We start from the raw sequence: 12,072 nt of genomic DNA on the forward strand, positions 1-12,072 counted from the left end.
GGGTTTCACAGGGTAGAGCCAGGGGTCGTAACACATCTGAAATGAAATGTAATGTCCACTGTTTAAAGTGCCGTCAATGCGAACAAGAGGTGACCGAAACTTGTAATCAATCACACCCCATACCACCATGACGGGTGATACGCCAGATGACGAATTCACGCTTCCAATGTGCGTTCACCGCGATGTCACCAAACACGGATGCGACCAACATGATTCTGTAAACAGAACATGGATTCATCCGAAAAAATGACATTTTGCCATTCGTGCACCCAGGTTCGTCGTCGAGTACACCATCGCAGGCACTCCTGTCTGTGATGCAGCGTCAAGGGTAACCGCAGCCACGGTCTCCGAGCTGATAGTCCGTGCTGCTACAAACATCGTCGAACTGTTCGTGCAGATGATTGTTGTCTTGCAAACGTCCCCATCTGTTGACTCAGGGATCGAGATGTAGCTGCACGATCTGTTACAGCCATGTGGATAAGATGCCTGTCATCTCGAATGCTAGTGATAAGAGGCCGTCGGGATCCAGCACGGCGTTCCGTATTACCCTCCTGAACCCACCGATTCTATATTCTGCTAACAGTCATTGGACCTCAACCAATGAGAGCAGCAATGTTGCGATACAATAATCCGCAATCGTGATAGGCTACAATCTGACCTTTATCAAAGTCGGAAACGTGATGGTACGCATTTCTCTCGGTTGGAAACTTTCCTCATGTCAGCACGTTGTAGGTGTCGCCACCGGCGCCAACCTTCTGTGAATGCGCTGAAAAGCTAATCATTTGCATATCACAGCATCTTCTTCCTGTCGGTTAAATTTTCGCCTGTAGCACGTCATCTTTGTGGTGTAACAATTTTAATGGCCAGTAGTGTATATGCCATGTCTTGCTGAAGAAGCACTCTGATGATTAGAACATAATGCTCTACAAAACCACACGCATGTCACATGCTATGTTTCACCAACTGTTCTGAGTAGCTTGCTAACAGTTTCAGCGGGTTTAAGAGTGGGGGGGCAAGGTACGATAATGTACTCAAGTGTTTGCCGAACTGGGAATGTACCCGTACAGACCTGTTGAACATTGCTGTTGTCATTTAGGAAGACAGGAGTATTCAGTCTAATCGTCATGAAGGTGTAGAAGAAACTGCAGCACTCAGTCACTGAGAATGTTGAAATAAACATTTTGCTTCGCGTTCACTGCAACCTGAACAAATTAGCTCCAGTTGAGGTATGGAAAATGCCCCCAAATTGTCACAGAACCACCTCTGGCCTCAAGTACATCCTACACACACACACACACACACACACACACACACACACACACACACACATACACCGTAGGTTAAATGCATCAGTTGAAAAGAGGCAAAATTGAGTCTCTTCAGACCACACTATGCATCTCCAGTTGTCTGCTCTCAACTATCTCACAGTAATGGCTTTTTGTCTATATACCGACAAATTACGCAAAATTGTTGACAGTGTGTCACAATTATGAGATGTATGAGAAAAGTAACGAGTCCGATATCGCAACATGCAATCTGGTAATGCCGTATTGTTCCACTGGTATAGACTGGTTTGTTCAACCGTTCCAGATGCTCAGAATTTTAACTCTGTGAAGCCGTCACGTGACTCTCAAGAGCGTCACCAGTGAAGTTGTGTTTTTTGTCATAAGGATGAAAATGGAACAGCGGAAGTTAGAGCAACTGTTATGCAGTCAAGTTTTGTGTTAAACTTGGGAAATTTGTGAGTGTACCCTTGTAAAGTTGAAACGGGCCTATGGAGAACATCGCTTGGCAAGAGCAAAAGTTTTTCACTGCCACAAATTGTTTTTGGAAGGTTGAGGATACAATGAAGATGAATCTCAATCGAGGAGACCTTTGAAAATGTCGAATGTGTGTGTACTCTTGTGAGATCGGGTCAATGTTTGACGACGAGGGTGATGGGTGACCTGTTAAACTTGCACTTTAACGGCGAATCAAATTTTAAGCAAATATTTGTGTCAAAATGGTGCCGAGAAACCTCACTGCCGAGCAGGAGGGCAGTTGAAGAAATGTGTGTGTTGATCTTCTTGAGAGGATTGCCAGTGACCGCGAATGGTTCGGCTGTGCCATCACAGGTGACGAATTCTGTATTTTTGAGTACGATCTTGAGAGAAAGTGGCACGTTCTCGACCGAAAGAAGCTCGAATGAGCAAATCAAAGATCAAAACAATGCAGATTTCCTTTTTTGACAGTAAGGAATTACGTATAAATAATTTGTTCCACCAGGACAAAGTGTTGAACATGTGTTTTACAGAGATGCCCTTGAAAGGCCCAGGAAAAGGGTGAATCGAATTAAACTGGACAAGTAAGTGTTGGACGGTGACAACGCTCCGTGTCGCATCGCCTCTTCCACCGTGGGATTTTATACGGCTACGTGACCAATTTTTTGATTACTGCCTGATGTGCTGGCGTATGACAGACTCTACTTACTTGCAATAATCTCCTCACCGATTTTGTCGGACTTCGCAATGCAATGTCTGAAATGTTGACTAGCTTCCGTTCTGTTAGTATGGTGAGCCTAACAGTTTGTGGTGTATTGCAAATTGAACCTGTCGTCTCGAATTTGCGGATTAAATCACTTACAGTGTGACAATGCAGACACCTCGAAGCAGGAAAATTCAATCTAAATTGCTGCCTCACGGGCTTCATAAAGTTTCCTGCTGCACGGAAAACCTCTTCCACTATAAACGCATTCTCTGCAATAGTAAGCATTTTCACTACACTCGGCTGACGCAGCAACTAGACAATAACAGAGCTAACAGCTGCAATATGTACACATCACTACTACCCCACCCTGTCACTGCTGGTCCACAGAAAACGTGCAGGCGAGACATGAATTGCCGCCAACCTTCAGTGCCCCCACAAGGCAGGACACACGAGGCTCGCTGCTGCGAAGAGACATAGCTTATATGTGATGTAAACACCCCCCCCCCTCCCCCCCCCCCCCCCCCCCCCCCCCCCCCCCCCCCGCCACACACCACACAAACAAACTACCTGGTACTGTTTCACCATCTGCAAAACTTCAAAGCAACTCTGGTGTGCACTTTTCAAAAGTGCGCAAGTTACAGATGCGACGCAGGTGAATTTAGAAACAGAAATTTGTCAGATTTTTGTTGTTCATTGCTGCTACATTCTCATATTGAGGCGCTGCACTTGACCTTTCTAAATAAAATTATTGTCGTGCTTGGGGAGCCCTGCAGCCTCTGCGTACAGCCTAGTGAAATGTGCGTACAATTTCCAGGGCCTGGATGTTGCGGGTTGAATTTTGTGGTTTCCCGGCTGCCAAGCACAATCCTCTGCAGCAGATCTACCCATTGCTCCTCTTTGACAGTCACCTTCACATAATACACACGTATAATATTTTCAACTGTCAACAGTAAACCACATACTCAAAACAGCTACAAATGGAAACATATGTCAGGAACATGTGTACCAAGAAGTTAACAAAAGATTGAAAATCTGATATATAAAGACCACGAAATTAAAAAATCCGTGTTACTTTTTGATCACACCTCATATAAACACACGAGCAAGGTAAAGAATGCTCATCGTCCACTACAAGTGTCGGGAGTATGCGTGATAATGTGTAGTTGAGGGCAAGTGTATGTGGGCAACACAAAGAGAACTGTGGGGAAAATGATTTTTTTTCCATGGTTCTCTGTGTTGCAGTCAATAAGAAATACTATCAGGAAGTTAAGTGCCATTTTCTGGAAGGAATTCAAAGAAAATGACCAGAATTGTTGCAAAACCATTCGTGGAACTCGCATCACTATAATGCTCATGCTCACACCGGAATAGTAGGTTGTGATTTTTTGGCATAAAACGAAACTGTTATATTGCCTCAGCTACCGTATTGGCTGGATGGGACTCCTTGTGACTTACATCTATTCCTGAGGCGGAAGGGAACTGTGAAAGGATGTCACCATTGACAAGGCAAAAGTAGAATCTTGAAGGAGCTGAACAGTATAAAGAAAAGTGAGTTCCAGAAGTCCTTCTGAAATTGGAAAAAGCACTGGCATAAATGTGTTGCATCTAAGGGGGATAGGGGGGGGGGGGGGGCGGGGGAGCACCTCAATGAGACAAAGTTATTTTGAGGAATAAAATAAAGATTCTTGAAGAAAAACAAAAATTCCCATTACTATTAGGTCACACCTTGCACAACAACACCGTGGCCAACAGCCTCATTTAGTATCAGACATTATCCATTGGATTGTTTATAAAAAATCTAAACGGAACTCCGCAATTGGCCCCTAAAGAGCACGTGATGTCAGCCAGCAGTAATGTCATTGTCTGCAGTGTGGATGTTGTACAGAGGAGCATGTGGTGAGCACATTGCTCTCCAGGCCATTGTCAACTTTTCAGACCTGGTAGTCACAACTTCTTATTCGAGTAGCTCTTAAATTGGCATCTTGAAATAGAGTGCAACCCATTTAAGTCCCACTGAGGAAAATTCCGTGACAGTACTGGGAATAGAACACGGATCCTCCACACGAGTGTCAGATGTGGTGACGAGTCGGCTACAGAAACAGAACAAGTCATTTAAATGTACTGTTAATTTCTAATCAAATTCCATCAAACAAGTGATGTCACGAGTTTGCATTTTGCACTACCAAATTTCAGTTCAATTTGCAACAAACAATTGTGTGGAAGAAAGCATTAGGTTTACCTGCAAAAATCTATTTGACCACTGCTTAATAACTTCAAAAATTTTAGTAATTGTAATGTTTCTGGTTGTGAGTTTGTTATGAGTGCACTATTGGCAGAAAATTTACATTCATTTTCTTGTTGTCTATTAGTATTTGCCTGGTATTTCAGCTCTGGAGCAAAATCAGAGCTAGTATGACTGAGAAATGGTTAATTGTGTTTTTTTGGGCTGTTTGTGTGATAAATGGCTAATGGTAGATATTTTAGGTTTTGAAACTTGTCGGTAGATTAAAACCACCTGTTGGACTACCAGATAGGGACTCGAACCTGGAATCTTTGACATTTGCCAGCAAGTGCTGTGCTAACTGAGTTATCAGAGCGTGACTCACACCCCACCCTCACAGCTGTACTTCTTCAGTATCTCGAATTCCTACTTTCCGAACTCCACAGATGTTCTCCTGCATCCATTGGGGAACTGCATCTCCTGGAAGAATGGTTGTTGCAGAGACATTGCTTAGCATCCAGAAACAATTTGGTAGACTGTGGCTAAGCCACGTCTCTGCAATATTGTTTTTTTCGCAGGGTGGACAGGAGAATTTCTGTGAAGATAGGAGGTGAGGTACTCGTGGAAGTAAAGGTATGAAGGTGGATTGTGGATCATCTTTGGAAAACTGTCAGTAGAACACTTGCTGCTGCAAATGCAAAAGTCCCAAGTTCGATTCCTTGTTTGACACACAGTTATAATCTGCCAGGAAGTTTCAAATCGTTGCGCACAGCACTGCAGACTGAAAAATTCATTCCAGATTTTCAGTTTTGATTAGGTTGGAAGGAGAGTGAATCAGTCTGGTGTTCATTAAATATCACATTGCACAGTTTTCGCTGTTTTAATTTTATTGTATTGCACTTGTGTTTCTTTTTTCTATCCTGCTTTCATTCTTTTTAAATTTATTGTTCTCGGGATTTTATCACCCTAGGTCTGGGGTCCATGTTGACTGATTAAAATACTGTCTGCCTCTTGTGCCTATACATGTAAGTAGTTACTGTGACAATATATTATTGGATGGGAAATAAACTGAACGAAATTTTGCCCTAGTGAGTATTTCAGATTTATCAAACGTACGGGAATGAGATCACCAGGTTTATTATTGAAAAACATTCATAGTGTGTGCTAGAGAAGAAAGATATTTTCTGAAAGATATCGGTAATGGTATAATGCCAAAAGCCGAAAATCCTCTGAAAATTAAACTAGGTAATAGGGATGTAAGAGACTTGAAACAGCAGCTGTACTAGGAGCTGATAATTCTGATTAATTTGGGAGGTGTCAAAGTGTTTCTTGTAGCCTTGACAGAGGCTAATAAATCAAAATTGACATATAGGCTGTCCCCTTTGCTCTCCACTTCGTATTTTTGAGAACAGTTTGGAAGTTTGCAGTTTTGAAAGTCACAGTCATAAAATAAATGGCAAGTTGTGCAACTTACTACTGTTTACTGACATATGGATCTCTATATTTCCAGCACTCATATTGCAGGGAAGTTGAGTCTTAAGAAGTTAATAAAAGCTGTGACCGTAACTAAAATGCTGTTACCACATTATTTGTTCTTTAAACTTATTATATGGTTCCGTGGGTTTAGTATAAAGGCAGGGCATAGATTTTTATACTTACATAAGGTACGTAAAAAAAAAGAGTTGCTTTTAAAAATAATGAAGATGTAATTTTCCTTTCTATGTGATTGTGATGTAAACCATCGGCAGTGACAAGTGTAGATTTATCACGATTTCTGATGTTCTATGAACAGTTTGTGGTCCGTGTTAGCAAATTCAGTAAACACCACATGATGTTTCTCACAATTTTATATTTGTACTTTCATAGCATGTGATTTGGACACTCTTTGTACACACTCTGAATTTGAAATAGCTACTGTACGCGTACTTCTGTGGATATTTGCTGTTGAGATTTCTGCTTTAAGATGAGAAATATTAAAAATACATAAAAATCACTGTACATAAAAAGTAAAATAATTTTTGACAGCCATATGCAAGATTGACAAAATTCTATAGTGTTGTAACCTACAGCAGTAAATACACACTTCTGCAGTTACAGTATTTACTGGCCATCACATTAATAGAACTCAAATCACCTGATACTGCCTGTGAAAATTAAAGTTCACAAGAAAATGAATGGAGAAAAGGGAACTTGCATATGAGGATCTAGAAGACAGTGTGTATTGTCACATGCAACCAGTGACACTTCTCCATCTAAATTTGTACTGCTCAAGTCACCATATGTTGTACGGTGGAGGGTACTTTGTATACTAAAGTGACTTTCCCCCCTTTTGGTTTCAGTCTTGAATGGTCTGCGGGAAGAAAAATTGTTGGTAAGATTCAACATGAGCTCAAATATTCCTGATGTCACCATCATGGTCTTTTTGCAAAATACAAGTAGTTGAAAGCATTACCCGCCCCGGTAACTGTGCATGTTAGTAAGACCGCATCGGAGACAAAGAGGAACGCCGGCTCCCGATCAGATCTGCCCGGTGGATTAATGATGGGGGATCGGCGTGCTGGCCAGCCAGGATGTGGTTTTTAGGTGGTTTTCCCCATCCCAATGGGTGAATGCTGGGCTGATTCCCATGTTCTGCCTCAGAAACATGCTATGCAAACATTTAGGACAGTGAAATGTGGAATGACGACTATGAAAATTTGTGCCAGGTTGGTACTCGGACTGTGAAACAAGGACTGCAGTATCCTCTAGAGCGTATGTCAAATGTAACAACAGCATCTGATCGATACACAAGAATGTGCAATTGTCTTTCTGTCAAATTTTCGAGCTTTTGCTTGTCCGACAATCTAGTGGCCTCTGATGGCACTATCTCCAAGATGGGTATTGCTGCTGTAATTCATTCTTGCAAATAGAAATTGTGGTCAGTTTACCATAATATATTTCACATGTTACGCATTTAATTTTTCGTTTTTTTCTTGGCTGTAGGAATCCGAAATGCATTTGCCAAGAACTTTTAGAGATTTTTGGTAACAACCTTTCCCCTTTGTATAATATGTACGTATATGTTTCAAGCCAGATTATGAAATGTTGTGTAGGCAGTGATCTTCCTTTTGTTTTGCAAGTAGAGTGTGCAAAATTTCATCAAGATTGGAATAAAACTGTAGATTTGTGTGTGTTACGAACAAACACACACACTTTTCTTAATGGTTACAAATTTAGACAAGGAAGACTGGTTTTGATTGCTGGAGCACTTATCTTCATGTCTACAGTTGGTAGAAAGAGCACTGATTAAGACAGAAGTAAACATCAAATCTTCTAGGGGGCACAATAGTTCTTACACTTACTTGATTAAATTTATTGTAACAAAGAAAGGTTATTATTATTATTATTATTATTATTATTATTATTATGACATTAAACTTGTAACTGAAGATGGTAGGAGACTCAACAACTGAATAAACATGAAATAAGGGAAGAGTATTGGAGAAGGTACATATTATAAATGAGATGGTTGACATGTGATGATGAAGCGTAATTAAAGACATACAGCAGTAAAGTGCAAATTAACTTAAAAGATGTGAGATTGCTAAGATAGAATAGAAATATTGCAGCACCGACTGGTCACGGCAGACAGCTGGTGTCACTTTTTCGAGGTGCGCCTAATTTGCGTTTGCCTATTCAGTAGCCGACGGGTCGACAATGACCCGAGCTGTACTGCACCGTGTGGATCGTGGATAGTGACGGCAGCTATGCCATTTTCCCTCCTTTGAAAGTAATTAACACTGTTTCTTCTGTACGTGGTTATTTCTGAGGAATCAACCCGAGTAATCTGGGCTCCACAGGGTCGGTGAGCTCGAAGCACAGCTCGACCGCACCGGATGAGGACGATACGGCTGTGGACGAAGGCATCGGCAACGACGACGCGGCCGAGGAGGTGGCACGGGCTTTCGCGAGTGCCGCCGCTGAGTTGGAGGCGGCCATCTTGGCTGAGGACCTTGCCGCGGCCACTGCAGAAGCTGAGGAGAATCCTGCTGCGGACTACAGCACCTTCGACCCTCCGGCAAGTGTGGTGCTCCTGCCCTTTGTTATTTTGTTGACTTACGTCTCGGAATGTACCTTACCTGCGATTTCTCGATCGAACTCGGTACCTCACCGTCGGAGATCCGCCGTATTGTTAACTTGTGGTTTTGTGATGAGTTCTCACTTAGTTTGACTGATTTATCACCACCCACAATGACCTGCTGATCAGCTCAAGATCTCTCATCAAATGTTAATCACAGTCCAAAATTTATTTGTCTTAGACTTTTCTTGTTATTCCTATGTGTCACTCGACATCTCTAGTATATGCGAGCAGCAATCTACACTCCTGGAAATTGAAATAAGAACACCGTGAATTCATTGTCCCAGGAAGGGGAAACTTTAATGACACATTCCTGGGGTCAGATACATCACATGATCACACTGACAGAACCACAGGCACATAGACACAGGCAACAGAGCATGCACAATGTCGGCACTAGTACAGTGTATATCCACCTTTCGCAGCAATGCAGGCTGCTATTCTCCCATGGAGACGATCGTAGAGATGCTGGATGTAGTCCTGTGGAACGGCTTGCCATGCCATTTCCACCTGGCGCCTCAGTTGGACCAGCGTTCGTGCTGGACGTGCAGACCGCGTGAGACGACGCTTCATCCAGTCCCAAACATGCTCAATGGGGGACAGATCCGGAGATCTTGCTGGCCAGGGTAGTTGACTTACACCTTCTAGAGCACGTTGGGTGGCACGGGATACATGCGGACGTGCATTGTCCTGTTGGAACAGCAAGTTCCCTTGCCGGTCTAGGAATGGTAGAACGATGGGTTCGATGACGGTTTGGATGTACCGTGCACTATTCAGTGTCCCCTCGACGATCACCAGTGGTGTACGGCCAGTGTAGGAGATCGCTCCCCACACCATGATGCCGGGTGTTGGCCCTGTGTGCCTCGGTCGTATGCAGTCCTGATTGTGGCGCTCACCTGCACGGCGCCAAACACGCATACGACCATCATTGGCACCATGGCAGAAGCGACTCTCATCGCTGAAGACGACACGTCTGCATTCGTCCCTCCATTCACGCCTGTCGCGACACCACTGGAGGCGGGCTGCACGATGTTGGGGCGTGAGCGGAAGACGGCCTAACGGTGTGCGGGACCGTAGCCCAGCTTCATGGAGACGGTTGCGAATGGTCCTCGCCGATACCCCAGGAGCAACAGTGTCCATAATTTGCTGGGAAGTGGCGGTGCGATCCCCTACGGCACTGCGTAGGATCCTACGGTCTTGGCGTGAATCCGTGCGTCGCTGCGGTCCGGTCCCAGGTCGACGGGCACGTGCACCTTCCGCCGACCACTGGCGACAACATCGATGTACTGTGGAGAGCTCACGCCCCACGTGTTGAGCAATTCGGCGGTACGTCCACCCGGCCTCCCGCATGCCCACTATACGCCCTCGCTCAAAGTCCGTCAACTGCACATACGGTTCACGTCCACGCTGTCGCGGCATGCTACCAGTGTTAAAGACTGCGATGGAGCTCCGTATGCCACGGCAAACTGGCTGACACTGACGGCGGCGATGCACAAATGCTGCGCAGCTAGCGCCATTCGACGGCCAACACCGCGGTTCCTGGTGTGTCCGCTGTGCCGTGCGTGTGATCATTGCTTGTACAGCCCTCTCGCAGTGTCCGGAGCAAGTATGGTGGGTCTGACACACCGGTGTCAATGTGTTCTTTTTTCCATTTCCAGGAGTGTATATCCTTTTCATAATATTGCCATTGTTCAATCCTGGATTTTCCGTTGTTCTGTTTCTAATATTGGTGATATTTCAACCTCGCTTTTCCATTGTTTGATTTTCCCTGAATTCAGAATTTAACATTGAGCAGTAGATCAGTCTCAGCAATTAATATATTATTTTATTTTGTTGAATGTTAGGTTACAAGTAATTTAATCAGAATTGGACAATTGTATAAGAAACTTCTGAAAAATTATGTAATATTTTTATCTAAGATTAATTACACAATTGTCTTTCATACTTAGCTTAGAACAGTGAAGTACCATTCCATTGTGTATTTTACGTGACATTTTTACTCTTCTTAATCACAAAATCTAATTGCAAAATCATCAGTCTGTAGTCAAAAAGTGTTGACCACCTGCTCTAGAGCATATAGCAGTGCCAGTGACCCACAAAGATGAGCACTAAATGAAAAAAAAATTATGTGTACTGAGCATCTTAATGTAATCCTACATCATCAAAGCAATATTATACTTCTGATATTTTCACAAATTCACTCAGTGGATGCTTTTCTTAGCAAGATAACCTGAAATAGTTCAGCGTGAGCCAGTGATCAAGTGGACATTGTTACAAAACTGGATGCAGCATTAACTGGTCATGTGTTCCTATCTCAAAATAACCAAACATGCTTTCCTTACAACTTCCTCTTTGTTTCTTTCTTATGTTTTCTTGTTAGTGCAACACAGTTACAACTATTTTTTACAGCCTGCTACTTTGACACAAGTGTTGACTTGAAAAATTCATACTGAACTGCAAACAAACCAGTACCTAATTTAACTGAACACATGGTCCCAGCTGCAATAACTTTTATAACATTCTGATTATGAATTTAAGTCCCTTCTTTGTTAAAACTTAAAATATAATTAAATTTGTGTAATACCAGCAATTTTACAACAGTCTTTGTATTACAGATTACATGACTTTTTAACTGATGAAATTACAAACATTTCTGTAGTCATCTTTCATTTCTTATAATTTAATAATCTGTTTACTAACTAAGGGCTTTATTGAGCCACATGAACGCAAACTTCTATTGCTGTATTTTTTTACAGTAGATATTTTTGTAAAACTGAGGTTTAAGTGACGTGCACAGTGCACTGCTCCATACATGATTATTACTGGTTGACATTGTTAGTTTATCCAGTTACGAGTTCGAAGTTATAGATAAAAGAGTGAACACTGAAAAATAATCAAAACTGAGAAATATTTGTGCAAGACAGATAAAATAACAACTGTTGGGATAAATAACAAATGTGAAATGTACATTTTTATCGAGTTGTATACTAGTTTGCAGAACATGTTCTCCAGTGCTACTTGGTATTGGCAGTTATGTTTTGGATATTCCCTTTTTGTTTTTATCACTTACTACATTATAAAAAGTGTACAACTTCGCTTCCACTGTTTGCTGATAGGTGGCGACAACGGTAAGTAGCAGTCAAAAGAAACAGATCGCAGACGTCTGGCAGTTAGCTTGGACCTCGGTCAACATAACTTCATTCAAACCTTAGTTGATTTGTGTCTGCATCATACAGTTGTTGTCAATTGAAAATGTCAGTTTACAAGC

At 42.5% G+C, this 12,072-nt stretch overlaps 1 protein-coding gene across 1 annotated transcript in view; it reads left to right on the forward strand.

Annotated features, from left to right (window-relative positions):
- LOC126426492 (TSC22 domain family protein 1-like) overlaps nucleotides 1–12,072 on the forward strand; it is an 81,983-nt gene that overhangs the window by 5,950 nt on the left and 63,961 nt on the right. Inside the window, exon 3 of the mRNA XM_050088401.1 lies at nucleotides 8,527–8,744. Coding sequence (XP_049944358.1) covers nucleotides 8,527–8,744 — 218 coding nt within the window. The remainder of the gene's footprint in view (nucleotides 1–8,526; nucleotides 8,745–12,072) is intronic.

The sequence above is a fragment of the Schistocerca serialis genome, chromosome 11 (assembly GCF_023864345.2).
Source record: "Schistocerca serialis cubense isolate TAMUIC-IGC-003099 chromosome 11, iqSchSeri2.2, whole genome shotgun sequence".
In the NCBI taxonomy this organism is placed as follows: Eukaryota; Metazoa; Arthropoda; class Insecta; order Orthoptera; family Acrididae; genus Schistocerca; species Schistocerca serialis.